General features: G+C 42.2%; 1 protein-coding gene across 2 annotated transcripts in view; it reads left to right on the forward strand.

The window, feature by feature from the left end:
- Nucleotides 1-19,131, forward strand: part of ZNF423 (zinc finger protein 423) — a 259,669-nt gene that overhangs the window by 223,387 nt on the left and 17,151 nt on the right. For both annotated transcript variants that reach the window (XM_039352432.1, XM_039352433.1), the window contains 2 exons: nucleotides 1,867-1,998; nucleotides 4,433-4,548. In XM_039352432.1, the coding sequence (XP_039208366.1) occupies nucleotides 1,867-1,998; nucleotides 4,433-4,548 (248 nt within the window). The remainder of the gene's footprint in view (nucleotides 1-1,866; nucleotides 1,999-4,432; nucleotides 4,549-19,131) is intronic.

Raw genomic sequence — 19,131 nt, forward strand, 5'->3', positions numbered from 1 at the left:
GCGGGACTAGCGCCTTTCCCATTTTCTAGCCTTATCCTTAAACCTTACACCAAACTCACTCTCTCTTACTTTATGGTGTTTTAATTCTCAATAATGGAATTCCGGAGCTTTGAGAATCTTACACCACTGTGAGGACGGAAGGGTAATGCTACCCGTATGTATGGCGTCTCCACCGTAGGCTTGTGTCAAGGGGGTGAAAATAAGGTGCAAAAGACTGTGAACACTGAAGATTGCATTGCAGTTAATCTGCCACTTGGAACCAGGGCTCGGCTTTGCTCACCGCAAAGCATTTTGCAAATAAGGTTATGGTAGCCTTAGGAGTAGCGCTACATAATTATATAACATTATTCCCAGGGATGTTTCTGAGTGAAAATGGATGCATTTCCTCAGACCACCCCCCTTCCCCCAAAATTACTAATATTCTCTGTTCCTATTTGCGGGGGGAAAGGTCGCTATTTCCCTCACCTCTTGCTTTGCACCCCCCCTCCCCCCCTTGCCCAGCAGCTACTCTCAGCCGTGGGGGAACGTAATTCTTCTTAGCATCCTTGTAGCTCTTTGTGTTGCCTTTCGTTCTTGTGTTGTCTGTTGGAAGCCTGTTCTGCGGAATATTTTTCTTGTATTCTCTACAAGCTGCAAGAAATTGAAATGACAAGTCTGAAAGTAAATATGAAGGTGGTGGTGGTGGGGGGAGAGAACTGTCCTTAATTGTCCAACTTAGAACTGAAATGTCACGGTGTCACTGGCTCCAGCTATCATTTTGGGATTCCGGATGTTTGGTTACCATGTGCCCACTTCTATTTTTTCACCTATAGTAGTTGTGATGTTAGTTGTAACTGGGACAATCCATTTTAGTAGTCTCTGGCTCTTCTCTTTTCCTTTCAAGATTGGCCAGACATTCTTTATTTTGGATGTCCTTGCTCCCTCCCCTCTTTCCTCCCTCCCTCCCTCCTCTTTTCTTCTCCCCTCCCTCCCCTCCCCCACTTCCTCCTTCCCTCCATCCAACTCCCTCCTTCTTTATTCCCTCCAACTCCTCCCTCCCTCCCTCCCTCCCTCCAACTTCCTCCTTCTTTATTCCCTCCAACTCCTTTCTTCCTTCCTCCCTCCCTCCCTCCTTCTTTATTCTCTCCCTCCCTCCCTCCACCTCCTTCCTCCCTCCCTCCCTCCCTCCAACTTCCTCCTTCTTTATTCCCTCCAACTCCTTCCTTCCTTTCTCCCTCCCTCCTTTATTCTCTCCCTCCCTCCACCTCCTTCCTTCCTCCCTTCTTCTCTCCCTCCAACTTCCTCTTTCTTTATTCCCTCCAACTCCTTCCTCCCTCCCTCCCTCTCTCCAACTCCCTCCTTCTTTATTCTCTCCCTCCCTCCACCTCCTTCCTTCCTCCCTCCTTCCCTCCCTCCAACTTCCTCCTTCTTTATTCCCTCCAACTCCTTCCTTCCTTCCTCCCTCCCTCCACCTCCCTCCTTCTTTATTCTCTCCCTTCCTCCAACTCCTCTCTCCCTCCCTCCCTCCCTCCAACACCTCCCTCCCTCTTTTCTTCTCCCCTTCCGTCCCCTCCCCCCCTCCCTCCCTCCAAAGAGTCAAGATACCATGTTGTCATAGGTGGTTTTGGGAAACCGGGACAGTGTCATCTACTAGATTGACTGTCACTTTCATCCGAGTGGAAAAGCAGAAAAACTCCTCAAATTTGACTGGAGGCTGTACAGCCAGAACGCGCCGCACAAGCGTCACGCCATAGACATGTAGGGAGAACCGTATCTGCAGCTTCCCCCAAGCTGCCTGAACTGGCATTTATGATTTCTCACCGAATCCTGCATTTCAGACACTAATCTGCTGTGTCACTAACAAGTTGTATCATTTGAACCTTGCAGAGGAAGGCATCAATCACGAGTGCAAGCTGTGTAACCAGATGTTTGACTCTCCAGCAAAGCTCCTGTGTCACCTGATTGAGCACAGCTTTGAGGGGATGGGAGGTACATTCAAATGCCCTGTTTGTTTTACAGGTAAGACAGCCGGTCCTAGACAAGTGCTTTGTGTGCATGGCTTGATCCAGAAATGACACACAGGGGAGCGTTAAAATACAGTCATTCTTTCCATGCAAGCTAGAAGGGTGTGTGTGTATGTGTGTGGTGTGGGAGGGGGAGAGAAATCGTGGCATGTGATAGAATATCCTTTTTTCAAACTAGAGATACCTGGAAGACAAGATCTCCTTCCCACCCTTGTGCTTTCCATTTTAGGGCATTCTTTTTTCCCATCATGGACTCAAATCTTTCAACATGGTTTCTAAATAGGTGGAGTAATTTACAGCAGGGCTTTTCAACCAGTGGTACGGGTACCACCTGTGGTACATTGGCACCTGGCAGGTGATACGTGACCATTCTAGAAAAGTGGTAGCAGGGGAGGGGAATGAGCTGAACCGGTGGCAGCACTGCACAAGCCTGAGCAAGAGATGGCTGGAGCTGCAGAGCTGTCAGGGCTCAGCAGAAGCGCCAGGATCAGCGCCAGGCTCTAGCTGGAGCTTGGCGCTGATCCTGGTGCTTCCGCTGAGCCCAGAAGAAGCGCCGATCAGCTGGAATGTTGCAGCATCTCCAGGGTCTTGTGATTTACATTCAGATGCTTGGCAACTGATTCATATTTATGATGGTCACAGTGTCCCAGGGACATGTGAAGTGACCAAAACCTGCTGCAACCACCCAGCAGACGGGGGGAATAAAAACCAAACACCCCCCACTCCACCCTTGCTGCCAATCCTCAACAGAAATGCTCACAACAATGAAAACCTTGGACAGGAGGAAGAGCACCGCTGAGAGCTGTCTTGCTCGGCTGTGGCTTGGGGGGCACTTTTTTCAGTGCCATTGTAACTTCAAACAGTCACTAAGCGAACTGTTGTAAGTTGAGGACTACCTGTACTTTATTACTCCCCCCCCCTTTTTTTTGGTCATCAAGTTTTTGACACCTTGCTAAGTGACTGGTGGTACTCGGATGTTGCCATATCCTAAAAGTGGTACAATGGGTGAAAAGGTTGAAAAGTCCTGATTTACAGTGTGAAACAGAGATTGCTCTCAGTGTGGAAAATGAGAATTGCAAACTTTCTTAGCTTGAACAGAGCCAGTTCTTCTCCAAATATCTTGGATGAAAAACCCCTAATTCCCAGCTAGTGAGGGATGATTGCAGTATGGGGTGCCCTATCCAAACTTGAGACCTTATTTTTTAATGTACATGTCAGCGATGTCCATTTGATATACTACCTCAGGTTGCTGCCCAAGCCATAATGATCTGCTTAACACGCAACGCTAAACCATCAACAGGCTACATAAAGTGAGTTAGGAACTGTTACTAAGACACAAATATCTCATATGATGTTTTAGCATTGGTAAACTTGCTTATTTGTGGGGTTTTTTTTTTCCTAAAATTAAAAAAGATGGCCAGGTGCCATGGAACTGATTTTTTTTTTAGCTCTCCTTAGCTGCACTGAACTTTCTGTAGATTTTAATTTTAGACTCTCAGGAAGAGGACATACATTTGGGTTGAATCCTCATCATAAAAGTCCCACTGAAATCAATATGAAAAAATGTGCAACCTGTAATTAAAAGTCCATTGACTGATTTCCGCCATTATGTAAAGAGACACAATTGTTAGTTGTCCGTTGTTTTTTTGGGCTGAGCACCATTATGCCTAATAATTTATCCAGTGGTTTTAGTGGTGGCCTTTTGTTTAGCATGTTCTGGATGAAAACAGCCAGTAGTGTCATGATCAATCAAACAAAGTTAAGCAAACGCAGGATCCAATGTTATCGATGTGAATCTAAGTTATTTCGGCTCTGACCCTTAGTGCTTTATTTTTTTTAAAAAAAAAAAACAAGTTAAAAGACAACCTATTTTGATCAGTTCACTGTAAAAAACAAGTGTGCTGAAGTCATGTTTATGCCTGATCTGTCATGGTTCCGAAAAGAAGCAGCTTTTCAAAGAACTTTGAGGCTTATTTACCTTAAAGAATCTTTTTATTTCTGCATAGCTTCGGCACATGCAAAGCTTAAGCCAAAAACTGAATCCTCCCTTCCCCAATCTCCCGTGACAAGGCATAACTCACTCCTTCATTTTACAGTTATCAATCACATTCTCCAATTAATGTGAAGTGTGAAGTGCCCCTCCCGTTGCAGCTGACCTTGGCAATACTGTGCTCAGATATTGTTATGGTTAGCTAGCATATTTTCCCATCCACTAGGCTAGTATTATCTGCTTTAACTCTAGAAGTCTATACAGGCTAAATAAAACAGGTTTGCTTCTTCATATATGGCAAGCAAGAACATCCAATGTTAGTAGTCTTGACATGATCAAAGATATAGACACCATTCAAAGACAGTGTTCTTGGTTATGATGGCCATTTCTATATCTCTGACCTTGCTCTTGCTTTCTTTCTGTCCGTTTTTTTCCTTAGTTTTTGTACAGGCAAATAAATTGCAGCAACATATCTTTGCTGTCCATGGACAAGAGGACAAAATTTATGATTGTTCACAGTGTCCGCAGAAGTTCTTTTTCCAGACTGAACTGCAGGTATGCCTTTCGTTTTGTTTTGTTCTCCTGAAAAGGATTGTGTACAAATTCCTTCTGTGATTATCTGTGAGAAATGAATTAATTGCAAGCGGGTATCAAGACAATCTCCCTCCACCTTCCTCTTCCCGCTCTCTGTTCCTGTAATAACAGGAAATTCTCTTCCCCTCCTTGAGTGCAAACTCAAAACCTTCTGAAACCAAGCGCCATAAATAAATAAGGCCCGACAAGTTTAATCACTCGCTGTGAGAATTTCTTTTGGCAGTGTGCACTGCAATGCAATGGAAGCACAATGTAAATAATTTCTTCCCCTTCTTTAATAATTTAAGGAAGGATTAGCATACAAAAACTCTACCATCATGTTCCCGTTCTTTCCTTTCTTCCTTCACTTCTCCTTCCCCATCCCTCTTGGAATTCAGGTTTTCTTTCAGGTGTAGCGACTGACACCACAAATGGTTCTTTACCTGAGCGTCTAAAATGCTATATATTCATATTATAGACTGGATATGGTTCAAAGCTCGGGAAGTCGGTTGTGACAGGATGAAGCCAACAGCATAACAACCCCTCCTTAAAGGCGCGATTCTAATCCTTCCTGATGGGAATAAATTTAGGCAAATAGGAAATGCTGGAGAAAACACTTGCAAGGATCCCGAAACCAAAGCTGTAAACCTGGATTTCTTCATGTGAGATTCCAAGGTTGTCTCTAAAGTCCTTGGATGGAACCAGTGATGGGATTCAGCCAGTTCGCACCAGTCTGGCAGAACCAGTAGCTGATTTTTTTGTTGCCCAGGCCAGAATGGACTTCTGGAAGCGGCATCCACACAGAGAACTGGTGGTTCACAAATTTGAATCCCACCACTGGATGGAACCCATGAAAAGTAGAAGGGGAGAGAGAGCAATCGTATTAACTGAACTGAAGGAATTTAAGTGAACTACAAGTGAAATCAGATCAGTTTTAGTTTGAGCTCCAGCTCTTTCTCAACCAAACTTGACTTGCTTTTATGATAATAATATCTGGGCCAGAAAAAAAAATCATTCATCCTTAATGTAAACTCAAAAAGACGGGTGGATGAGGGGGTTGAGGAATTCCTTCTAGATCAAGGATGTCCAGCCTTGGATAATTTTAAGGCTTGTGGGCTTTGGCTCCCAGATCCTAGGAGTTGACATCCACAGGTCTTAAAATTGCCAAGGTTGGACAGTCCTGCTCTAGAGATTCACAACACCAAGCCTGATGAATGCAATCCTTCTCTGTCTCATTCAGTGGTATCTGGAGAAGGATGAAGCTACACAGAGGCATGCTCAGCGTTTCTCTTCACTTTGTATTAGTAAACCAAGTTAACCTGATGTCTTCCTAGCTCCCAGATTAACACACAGATGAGAATGCAGGATTTGGATGTTTTATTTCACCAGATTTTGCAGTGCAACCCAAGCTTCAGACAGTTAGGTATTTTAAAAAAGCAAACTTTAGGAGAAAAGACCTTTGAGAAGTGAGACATTTTGCTTTTTTAAAAATGGAAAAGTCTGGCAGATGTTTGCACATTGCAGTTAATGTGAAAATGGAGCCAAGATATATGAAAATTAACATCGAAATGGACTGACCTACCAAAGTCTGGCAATATCCATATGTATAAACTATTCTTCACCAACCTGGCAATCTCCATATATGGCACCTTCCATATATGTTGGACTTCACAGCTATGACTGATTTGGAATTTTGGCGGTTACACTCTCAGCACACCTGGAAATCGCCAGGTTGGACAAGACTAGCCAAGGCTTGTTTCTGCCAATTCACAGATGAGGTGGGAAGCCTGTGTCTCTCCCACTTTGGTCTATGGATTCAGTTCGTGTGATTAAATCTCGCTCAGTTAACTAACAAATCCTAAACCCTGAACAAAAGAAATGAATTGTTAGGAAAAAAATGGTTTTAGCAGAAACTATTTATGTATGATGCTGCTGATCAGATCTCCCATCCTGGGTACCACACTAAGAAGGATTCAGACACATGGAAAGAGATTAAAAATAAAATAAGGAAATGAGAAGAATGAAAGGATTGGAGATTGAGGGAAGTAATGGAAGATTTAACTCTTCAAATACATAGAAAAAGTAGGGATCTTCAGCCCTTTAGGTCCAAAACCAAAAAGATACTTCAGAGCAGGGGCCTTCAAACTTGGCCCTTTTATGACTTGTGGACTTCAACTCCTCAGCGTGCCTGGCTGAGGAATTCTGGGAGTTGAGGTCCACAACTCATAAAAGGGCCAAGTTTGAAGGCCCCTGCCTCAGAGCAAGAATGAGTCTGCATGGCACACCTGTCTGCACCTTTTTGAAGTGGCTGTGAGTTTTCCCAGGCTTGCATAGTAGGTAGACAATTAAGTCAAGAACAAGGCAAGATGAGAGCTTCAGGTTTGTCACTCTTTGGCACCTCCTTAATTGTGCAGTTTCCTGGGATTGCACAACTACTGTGGGAACCATGGAAAGGATACAGCTTCTTGAAGGAGGCATCTATCAGAGGATCATGTGCATCCATGCCTGTTTTGAGGAAAGATTTTGGATTTGGATTTGAGGTTCTTCACATCCCTATGGGGGAGGGAGAGAGAGAAAGAGAGAGACAGAGACAGAGAGAGAGACAGACAGAGACAGACAGAGAGAGAGACAGACAGAGACAGACAGAGAGAGAGAGTCAGAGAGTCAGAGACACAGAGAGAGAGAGAGACAGACAGAGAGAGAGACAGAGACAGAGCAGACAGAGTCAGAGAGACACACACAGAGAGAGACAGGGGGAGAGAGAGAGAGAGAGAGAGAGAGAGATTATGCCTGTTTTCTATCTCAAGATATGGAACTATGGGTAGAAGTTACAGAAAGCCAGATCCCAAATGAAATGAGAAATGCCTTAACATTAAGAACAGGATAACCAATGATTGAAAGACATAGCAAGTTTCCCTTTGCTGGACAGCCACCTTTTTGGAGGACCTTCAAATACATCTTCTGCACCTTGCAAGGTGGTAGATTCTGTGGCCTAAACAGCCGCTGATATCTCCAGGATCTCACATGAGCACTGCCTACGTGGCCACCAGATAGATCTGCAGATATGATGTAACAGATATGGGTTTAAGAAAGGAGAATATGTGTGGCTCAGGCTTGAAATTGGAGGTCCTTGGTGCTCTCTGAGCTGGGTGGTTTTCTTGCAGGCATGTCATGACCCAAACTAGGTAACATCACCTGTTTTTCCATCTCTTCCGGTGCTCAGCCATGCAGATCAGTGATGGCCACTTTTACTGGTTGTCCCAAATCTAGCCTGTTGTTGAGGTCCATTGGTGAACAGCATTGGTCTCTGATGAATCATGATTCAAACACGTACGGCAGGGTTGGGTTGATCTAACCCATATCCCAAAAGTGCTTTCTCAGGAGGCAACTGGACTTCCTTTTTTTTTTTTCTTTGAAGACGTTTCGCTCGGAGCGGATGGCGGGAAATGGAAGGATTTATATTCCTTGCAGACTGCTGGTCATTTACCTTCTTTTAGAGAGTCATTGGGACCATTTGGAGGTTTACCTGAGATGAGTGCAGATGAGTGTGGAGCCTTCTTAGCTGCAGGATGGTTTCTGCCCTGGGTCCTTTCACTGTTGAAGACGGGCACAGGCTGTTGGGGATGAGTCTGCATTGTCTCCATCTTAAACCGAAGGGCAAATGGTTCCTGTAGTCTTACAACGTTTTCTGGAAATCTGTACATCTTCCCGCACCTTTCAAAAGGTGTTCATCCCAAAGTGCATAGCTAAATGTCTACGGAGATTCTCAGTCATCCAGTTCATGGTTGCCCCAAAGGTGATTCTTTTTCTTTTATTTATTTATTTATTTATTTTTAAATATTTTTTATTGAATAACAAAAATTAAAAACATTGAACATGGTAAATCAGATTTGACATACATCTCAATTCATATTCACAATTAATTGCTAATATAAGAAAAAAAACCCTTTACAATAACATCACTCTAATCTCAATCTTAACTTGTCTCATTACAATGACTCCCATATTTTTTCCCCCACCATCTATAAAATTTGTTCCAAATTTGGTAAAAAATCCGTTTCATCCTGATTTTTGAGTCTTTTAGTTAACCTATCTAATTCTGCGCAGTGCATAATTTTATGAATTAAGATTTCCTCACTAGGTATAGCCGTAGCTTTCCAATTTTGAGCGAATACAATTCTTGCCGCTGTAACCACATGAGTGAATAAATACATATCTTCTTTACTAACATTATTTTCAAGAATTCCTAACAACAATGTCTCAGATTTATACTGGATGATAAAAGGTGATTTTTTTTTTCAAAAGGCAACTGGACTTCCTTCAAAGAAAAAAACCCAAGAAAGTCCAACTGCCTCTTGAAAAAGCACCTTTGGGACAACCATGACCTGGATGACTGAGGATCTCCATAGACATCTAACCCAAACGACCCGGTGACATTATTTTTCCTTCCGCAGGTCTGCAAGTTCTACGTTCCTGGAGGTTATATTTTGAGTGGGATTATTTTTGTGGTTGTTGTTTTAATCTTGACTCACCATTTCACAGCAGGGGTGTCAGGGACAGCTGCAGTTTGGGTTCCCCTGATGCTCTTAAATACCTGAGGCCAGCCTTTGGCATAAAAACTCCGGGCACTCCCTCTTGGATGCCTGCACCCTCCTGTTCCAGCAATCTGTGGCTGAACAGATGTGATTTTGGCTGTCTGCAAAAGGAGATTTTTTTTCTCTCTCCCAGAGAGTAGATCCTAGATTAGTTGCTATTAAAATAGCCTCCAGAGGGCAAAAGTTGACCTTCAGCAAGGTGCTTACTTGGAGGTGAATAAGTATTCCTTTTTTTTGCAAATGCCTCTATTCCTTCCGGTGTTGCCTCCTTCCTAAATTCCAACATTTTGTGTATTTTTTATTTTTTTTAAAAAAAAGAGATCACCCCAAACGTTCTCTTTCTTGGCACTGCTCACTCTTTGTATGTTAATAGGCTTTAAATTTCTTCCCCGATATCACTCCAGCTTCCTATCGGCCTCTTGGCTTGAGAAGCTATAAAACGCGATGCGCTTAAACTTTGCCAACAATGGCTGGGTGTGTGCATATGTGTATTTTTTTCCTTCTTCTTCTTCTCCTCCTCCTCCAATTCCCACGCTGTTGTCTCTCCTCTCCTGCTGTCAGGCGTAGAAAGGAAGGGTTGATCTTTTCACTTTGTTGATTTTGCCTTCATTCTGCCTCTCGGGGACTCTGTTCATTCACCTTGTGCCGGCAATCTCATTTGCATCAGTTACAAAAGTTTTAACTGTACCTTGTTAATATTTGAATAATGGTTGGCAGATGTTTTTTTTTTTCTTGGTTCAGCTTGGTTTCTGTGCCGTTTAATATCCTGGGTTCAAAAACAACAACAACAACAACAACAACTAGTCAATCACTTTATTGCAGTCCTTAACCAGGCACAGATAAAAATCAAGACTGTGGTTCAGAAAGGATGGTTTATTTATTTTTTATCCTTGTTCCTTTTTTGTTTTGCAGCTGTAGGATGAGATTTCATGAGGACTTAAAATAGCTGAAATAGGATAAATTTCTGCTAAGCAAATAATTTGCTATACTTCATGGAAGCATACTTATCCACAAGTAGAAAGATTTTACTATCACTAATTCTAGATTACATTTAATGACTATGGGAACATGTTGGCTCTTGAGTTAATTTTAAAGGGAATCTGAAAGAAGAGGGGGGAAAAGCCCTCTACTTTCGTATAAAAGAAGAATTGATCCTTCATCAATTAGCTGTAAAATTCTTTCAACCATCTCCTTACAGATGCTTAATTTGCTGGTGGGATACGATTCATAGGAAACCACTAAAAAGGATTTCTGCCTGTTTTCTCAGAAATAAGTCCCATTTTCATCAATGGATTTACTCTTAAGTAAATAATTGGAGGCTCAATTTAGTGGCCAGACTGACAAAAACCATAAGGAAGAAAATAAGGAAGAATCTGGTCTAATGCATATTGAGCAAGTATTGATTGCAAATAGGAAATAGTTCCATTTCTGTAACCCTTATAACTTCATCCCTTTCTTCTCAATAAATCTTGTTCAAGAAAACCCAAGAATCATGTATGGAAAAGGAATTGCTTTGGTTTTTAAGCAGAGGCTAAGCGCTTCAACAGATCCTACACTCAAATGATGCTGGGATCATAGAACAGCTGTTGAATCCTTATTGACCATGATTCTTGGCTAATAGAACTGTGACCTAAATCCACCTGGAAAGTAGTCACTTGGCCAGTTACAATAGAAGATTTGGTCATCTGTTATGACTGCCTTCACTGAATATTGAAGTCCTTCACCTGAGGATTGTTTCCCATAATAGTATTGCTGCTAATATAAAAAGCAGCATTAGAACCGGGATCTTTTCATGTAATGAAAATTAAACAGCGTTAACACACTTGCTCTTTAATTATGTGTTTTCTAATGTGTTAAAAATTATAGTTCAGTCACAACTTTGGGAGATTCTTTTAGGATTGTACATAACCCAAACCTTGGGTGAACTACACATAACTCTGGATCTCAGGTTATGTACCTCTGTACTAAGTGATCTAAAATGGCTACTAAAAAGCAGAGACATCACCCTGCCAACAAAAGTGGGTATAGTCCAGGCCATGGTTTTCCTAGTTGCAATGTATGGCTGTGAAAGTTGGACCATAAGAAAGGCTGAGCGCCAGAGAATTGAGGCCTTTGAACTATGGTGCTGGAGAAGACTCCTGCGAGTCCCTTGGACTGCAAGGCGCTCAAACTGGTCAGTCCTAGGAGAGATCAACCCCGACTGCTCTTTAGAAGGCCAGATCCTAAAGTTGAAACTCAAATACTTTGGCCACCTAATGAGAAGGAAGGACTTGCTGGAGAAGAGCCTAATGCTGGGAAAGACGGAGGGCAATAGAAGAAGGGGATGACAGAGAAGAAGGTGGCTGGATGGAGTCACTGAAGCAGTAGGCGTGAACTTAAATGGACTCCAGAAGATGGTAGAGGACAGGAAGACCTGGAGGAACGTTGTCCATGGGGTCGCGATGGGTCGGACACGACTTCGCAATTAACAACAACAACAAATTAAGTGATCTGCTAGGGCAGGGGTGTCAAACTGCTGGCCCATTGGCCAGTTTCATCATACCAGAGCCGCGCCCATCCCATTGCCGGCAATGGCGAAAAAGCTCTGATACGTCGCACGACATCACATGATGTCACGAGTTTGACATGCCTGTGCTAGGGGAAGTGGCAGTTAACTAGATTCCATAATGAAACCATAATCAAGCAACTGTGCATACAACGTATTATGAATTGCTGTTTGCCCCATAGGGAATCCCCCAGCTATGTTAGCAAACAGTGAGTTTGTCTGTCTTGGACTGTCAAACAGTTTTCTCCTTGAGAATGAGAGTGTTTATTATAAAATACAGTGTACTGTTTATCCTGTAGCTATAATCTTCTCGGCGCCTTTGTTAATTTTCTGATTGAATCAAAGTGATAAAGCTGGTACATTCTCAGCAAGGAACAGAGCACCAGCCCAATATTTGCTGGCTTGGAAGCTAAGCCTGGTTGGGCCTGATTAATACTTTTGTGGAAGATTTCTAGGAAATTCTAGGATTAGAGCAACACTTGGAATTCAAGAAAAATACTGCAAACAGCTATGACTGTTTTGATATTGTTGCTGATTTCCAGAAAACCTTAGTCAGATGAGCCCTTGAAGGCAAACTCAGAGGGATCCTGCTCATCTTGAACAAAACTTTACTTTTCATATTTGGAAATATGCATGATGGTTTCATTAGAAAATGGCTATCGTCATGATTGATGGATGGAAGAGAAGAAATGATTTCATTTCAACTTTTATTTTAAATTCAACAGTTCCCCAAAATGAGTTAAAACTATCAGGTTTAGACGCTGGCAACCTGTAGAACTTTTTTTCTTTTCTTCTGCATGTATTAAAAGTAGACTTGGAGTTTCCATGCTACATCCCCTCAGATGGAGGGATGGATGGATAGATGGATGATATAGAGATGGACCTTTTTCTGACGCAGCACCTGGGATGTAAGACCATCCTCCCCAGTTAGATCTTCCTGGCTTCGTCAGCTTCTTTCAACTTAGCTTGTTGAAGGCATTTTGGCTTATCCAACCAATACAGACAATACGTTGTTGTTTTTTTAATGGAATGAGATCTGCTTCTCAATAGGCAATGTTGTGTTTGCTTTTCACAGGGTTGCTATTTTTATGTTAGTTATTTTTGTAGTTCTGCTGTTGGGTATGATTATTTTTTAAACTAGATTATGAAGGCTATAGGTCAGTGTTTCTCAACCTTGACAATTTTAAGGCATGTGGACTTCAGCTCCCAGAATTCCAATGCTGGCTGTGGAATTCTGGGAGTTGAAGTCCACATGCCTTAAAATTGTCAAGATTGAGAAACACTGCTATAGGTTATAATCCAGAACTGCTCTTGGTTGTGGCTCTTGTCAAGAGTTGGGAGTGATCTTCCTATGCTTATCCTGTTGAGTTCCCAATCTGTTTACCTTGTTGCACAGAATTCAATCCTTGCAAAATAAACGAGCCTCTGTATATCTATTTTGGTTTTATTTTTTGGCACGCCAGAGAGCGCTATAAGATTTTTTTTAAAAAAAAAGGGAACTTTTTTTTATTTTAAAAAAAGATTACCGCTTCTGGTAGCAGCTTTTTCTTACCAAAATAATGTTCGATTAAAGGCTATAAGCTGTTGTGATCTACAACTCACAAAAGCACATCTGCCTTTTTAATAACATTTGCTGGTTTATAAGGGATTTCTCTTTTAAAGCTACATTTGATTGTCATATCAATATAGATTCTAATGAGATTCCTGGTACAGTATATCACTCATCCCCCCCCCCAAAAAAATCTGGAAAATTCCAAGTGAGCCTTCAACTGCTAGACATTTGCACAGCCCACACCTTTTGCCTACACGTTCCAGTAATTTTAGACATTGTTGTCATATTTTAGTGATTTGCAGCCTTTGAGAAAATTTAAATCGAAGGGAAGAGTAAGCGGAGACAGTCTCTTGCAAACAGACAGCGCTCGGGGTCTTTAATCAAAAGGGTGAGCCCAGACTTTCTTAATTATCTGAAAACTGCGTTAAACAAATTGTGAATGAGTGTGGTGAAATTTGCAAAGATGTGATAGGAGAACTTTTAGAGTAGACTATGAACCTCTTCCCCCCTCCACTGTTTTGTGGTGAGCCATCACCTAACCACTGAAATATTTGTCTTTAAAACAGTGGTTCTCAACCTGTGGGTCGGGACCCCATTTGGGGTCGAATGATCATTTCACGGGGGTCGCCAAACAACGCAGTCCGCCATTTTTTCCCCCCTTTTCCTTAGCTGTGCTCCTCCCGTTTATTCTATTGGCTTTTGAAAGCCAATAGAATAGACTCTCTTGAATAGAGTCTAATTCTATTGGCTTTCAAAAGCCACTAGGAATGGTCCAGGCTGTCTCTGCCCTGCTGAGCCCGCCAAAAGTCCCATTCTGCAAACGGTGCTGCACCAGTTGAGTAGTCCTCGACTTACGACTGGTTGGGGGTCGCGGCATTAAAAAGGTTGAGAACCACTGCTTTAAAAGATTAGTTCCTACTGTTTGCTTGCTTGCATGCTGCTAATCATACCATTTCTTTTGAAATGACGGCAACCACGGAAAAGTAACTCAAGGGATGGAATAGCCAAAGGATGGCTCAGGTAAGTAGGAAGGTGTTTTCCTCCTTAGGAAATGGCTTCCTTCCTTCTTACCTGAGCCATCTCTTCCCTAGCCCAGGTGTTTTCTTGTTTGATGGTTTGTGGGAGGCAGGACATTCAGTCTTTATTCAGTGTTGAAGGGACATCAAACCACCAAATTGTTGGAGCCTTCTCTAAAGAGCCATCCAAAATAGCATATTATGGGGAATGTTTATTTATTTTATTAAGATATTTGTATCCCCCCCCCCCGTTATTATTTTTATAACTAACTCAAGGCTGCAAACACATCCGAAACATTTTCCACCTCCATTGTTCCCCACAAGAACAATCCCGTGAGGTCGGTTGAGCTGAGAGAGAGAGAGAGAGAGAAAAGAAAGAAGAAGAAGAAGAAGAAGGAGAAGGAGAAGGAGAAGGAGAAGGAGAAGGGAGGGGAGAGGGAGAGAGAGAGAGAGAGAGAGAGGGAGGGAGAGAGAGTACCTGACCCAAAGTTATCCAACTGGCTTTCATAACTAAGGTGGGACTAGAACTCCCAGTCTCTTGGTAATTGGGCCAAAGTCACCCAGCTGGTTTTCACATCTAAGGTGGGACTAGAACTCACCATCTCCCGGTGACTGGCCCTAAGTTACCCAGCCAGCTTTCATGGTTAATGTAGGATTAGATCTCCCAGTCTCCTGGTGATTGGCCCTCAGTCACCCAGCCAGCTTTTATGGCTAAGGGGGAACTAGAATTCACCATCTCCTAGTGATTGGCCCTAGGTTACCCAGCCAGTTTTCATGACTAAGGTGGAACTAGGACTCATCATCTCCTGGTGATTGGCCCTCAGTCACCCAGCTGGCTTTCGCACCTAAGGTAGGACTTGAACATCCAGTCTCTAGTTTTCTAGCCTGTTGCTTTAGCCACTCTTCTCCAGAAAAAGATATAAGAGAATTTGGAGTCACCCCTGAAAAACATAGATTTTTTTTTTTTTTGCACCTAGGTTCTGCTTTGGTTTTATGAAGTATTACTTTTCTAGGGACCATATTGGGGTTTCAGGTTTCATATATCCAAATGCAGAAGTCAGTGCTCTCATATACTGAGCCAACTGAATCACTGAAAATTGTGGCCCAATTCTGGTGTCAACAGTTCCGAGGCTCCATTTATTTGCACAAAAGCAAGCAAAAACTCCCTCCTAATTCCAAATGGTGTAAAATAGCAGCTTGTTCATTAGTATAATTTGTGTTGTAGTTTACAATTTGTGCTTGGCGTAGAAACTGCACCTCAAGAGATGGCTTGTGTTTGTTTGTTTTTTTTGGAGAGAAACCACACAACTTGTTCTCAATTGGATGGAAAGCATTAATTCCATACATAATTTCTGGAAGGCTCCATAAGCAAGCAGGATCCCTGTTTTCTGTTTCAGTTGCCCTTAAAACCCATCTCCAATTTTTTCATAAAGGAAGGATTCCCTCAGATCCATTATCTTTTAATATTCTTTTTTTAAAAAAACCAAAAACCCGAACATACGTCATTTTGCTCTTAGAAGGAGATAAGAATTGGTGTAACCAATTTTCTTTTTAGACGATTCTTACAAAGAGGCTTGGAGCATTTTATTTAATTTTTAATTATTATTAGTTATAAAGCTAATAAATTACAAGGAAAATAAAATCTCTTCCAACCCTTTTGCTGAGTCTCAGTCAGGCACCATCAGATAATTATAACTAACATTAATTAAAAATTTACATTGCTCTAGGCATTTAACTTTCACTTCTAGTATGTTTTTGGCTGCAAATTCTTCATATGTTAGAAAGCATTCTGCTTCTCTAGAATTTTCAAAGCCTTTAGAGAATATTTGAATGGTTTATAAACCCATCCTTCCATTGTAGCCCCTTACCCAGGGTGGAGTGTAGAAGAGTCAAAGGGCTACAATAGAAGGAAGGGTTTTTTTTAAAGGTTCCCCCCTCCCCAGTCTGTATGATTAATTTTTAAATTCACTTTTTTAAACTTCTGCACATATCAGTTTTTGAATTTAGCTTAGAGAGTTGAACCGATACCCAACTTTGTAAATAAACCACTCAAAATTAGGCTGCAAAATAGCGCAGGTAGACTTACAGCTAGAACAGAACCTCCACTATGAAAAAAAATGGGTTTACTTAATAACCCACAACATTTGCTTAGTAACTGGCATAAAAAGAATTCATAAAATTGGGCCAGTTTGCATGATGACTCACTTAAGAACCAGCACAACTTACAGTCGTAATTCCAGGCTTATTTGTATCGTCATAAAGTGAGGACTACTTGTCTCCCATGGGCTCTTTTTCTGTGATCTGCATTAAAAAAAGTGAATTGTTGAGCTTTTAGACGATCAGAAGAGTTAAAGATAGCCCTTGATGGCTCTTACCTCAATGACTTTGGTTGATTTTTGGAAACGGCTGAAAGACCATCCCAAAAATTATGCAGGGAGTCCTCAGCTTACAAGCACAATCTTGCTAAGTGTGTTTGTTAAGTGAGTTTTGCCCCATTTTACTTCTTTTTCTTGCCAGAATTATTAAGTGACTCACTGCAGTTGTTAAGTAAGTAACACGGTTGTTAAGTGGCTTCCCCATTGACTTTGTGTGTCAGAAGGGTGCAAAATAACCCCAGGACACTGCAAACATCATAAATATGAGCTGGTTGCCAAGTGTTTGAATTTTGATCACATGACCGTGGGGATGCTGGAATGGTCATAAGTATAAAAATGGCCGTCAGTCACTTTTTTCAGCTTTGAACGGTCACTAAATGAACTGTTGTAAGTCAAGGACTACTACATGTAGTTGTAAAAAAAAATCAATTTTCAGGAAAATAACACCTTTCTGCAAGTGCTCCCTCTGCAAGATAATCCATTTGCTTGGCGTGCCACTGATGGAGCTGTTCTGATTTAGAAATAGATACTTGCATGTCTAAAATTATTTTAAAAATGTGAGTCCCGGGTATATTCATAATAGAAAAAACTACTAAAAACGTTGATCTCCGAGACAAAAAACAAGCTAGAACAACAGCACTGCATGTGGGGGATACACCTAAGCAAGACAGGGGGGAGAATAGTCAGGCGGCGACGTCAAACGACTGGGCTCTGCAAGACGAACTGTTCTAGGTGGGCGGGGCATGTGGGGAGAGGCAGAGCAGTAAAATTCAAACAGATGTTAGCACAGCAGAAACAAGATGCAGCCAATTGTAGGTATGCAGGGGATGAACAGACCTATAATACGCTCATTGTCTAAATCTTAAGCTTCCCAAAGACTATAAGGATGAGCATTCCCAGTTCCTGGCTTATACTTTGACAACGACAGCAGCTGCTGACGAAAGCTTAGTTCTTAATAAAATTTTTAGTCTCGGAGATCAACGTTTTTAGTAGTTTTTTTTCTATTATACTTACATGTCCATACATCGTTTGGAATTCTATCAGATCCTAGCAGAAAGAGGGCGGGTGTGACAGAAGAAAACCAGGTGGAAATCACAGATTAAATTGTGGAAACGCGCCCAAATACGTGTGCTGGAGTGCATAGGTTTTCCAATCCAGCAGAGCTGGCATCAGGAAGGGCTTCACAACTCGAAAGAGAAATGGGAAAGAGACAAGAACGGAGAGCCAACTTGCAGGATTGCCCATTGAAACCTATTGCTGGTTGGCATTTTATGCCTCCAGGGCAAAGGTCCAAACAACTTTGATGCAGGCACCTTGCCATCCCAGCAGATGGGCAGGCACGGACGCTGCCAACAGACAATGTGCAGCTCCTTGTCATAAACGTCCAAATGTCTGGCCCGAGCTGCAGAGCCTCCAGACGCAGTGGCATAGACACAGCTCGCTCTTCCTGCAAATCCTACCATGGAGGTATGCGATAAAAATGTACACGCTGGGGAATGTGTTCTCGTCGAGAGTCCGGTTCATCCCTTTTCTGACGATGGGTGTATTTAACACGGAGAAGAAAAAAGCAAGCCTTCGCAAAGAGAAAACTGCTCGGATGCATGCATACAATTAAAAAAAAACACGTGGAGAAAATCTACGGAGGTTCTCAGTTATCCAGGACCTTGGTTGTCCCCAAAGTGCATTTTTGAAAGGCAGTTGGACTTGTTTTTGTTTTTGTTTGAAGACGTTTCGCTTCTCATCCAAGAAGCTGCTTCGGTTCTGACTGAATGGTGGAGAATGGAAGGATTTATAATCCCTGCAGGCATCTGGTCATTAGTATTTTCTGAGAGTTGTTGAGGCCAGTTGGAAGCTATCTACATTAACACTGAACAGCCCTCTCTCAGTAGAGGGGGAGGGATACACCACCACCTATTCCTCTGTTTACAACACAGTCTTTTCAGCAGTTCCAACAAGGCTCCACACCCATTTGCACTATTCAGGTGACCCTGAGAGCACAGATAAGCCTCCAAGTGGCTTCAAGGGTTCTCAGAGAGAGTGCTAATGACCAGGTGACTAAGCCCCAAATTTCTGTTGTTAAGTGAGATGGTTGTTAAGTGAATCTTGCCCCCATTTTACGCCCTTTCTTGCCACAGTTGTTTATGTGAATAATTGCAGTTGTTAAATTAGTAACATGGTTAAGTGAATCTGGCTTCCCCATTGACTTGGCTTGTCAGAAGTTCGCAAAAGGGAACACTGCGACCGTCATGCCAGTTGCCAAGAACTTTGACCACATGATCGTGGGGATGCTGCGACAGTTGTAAGTGTGAAAAACCGTTGTAAGGGTGAAAAACTTTCCTAAGTCAATTTTTCGGTGCTCTTGTAATTTCAAATGGTCACCAAATGAGGACTTCTTGAACCACAGCTATATTTGCAAAGAAGAAGTGATATGATAGAGTTGTAAATAGGCTGATTGCAATCATGAGGTCACACGGATGTCCAT

Source organism: Crotalus tigris, unplaced genomic scaffold, assembly GCF_016545835.1.
Source record: "Crotalus tigris isolate CLP2741 ecotype Arizona unplaced genomic scaffold, ASM1654583v1 scf7180000018432.44079421565:4894166, whole genome shotgun sequence".
In the NCBI taxonomy this organism is placed as follows: domain Eukaryota; kingdom Metazoa; phylum Chordata; class Lepidosauria; order Squamata; family Viperidae; genus Crotalus; species Crotalus tigris.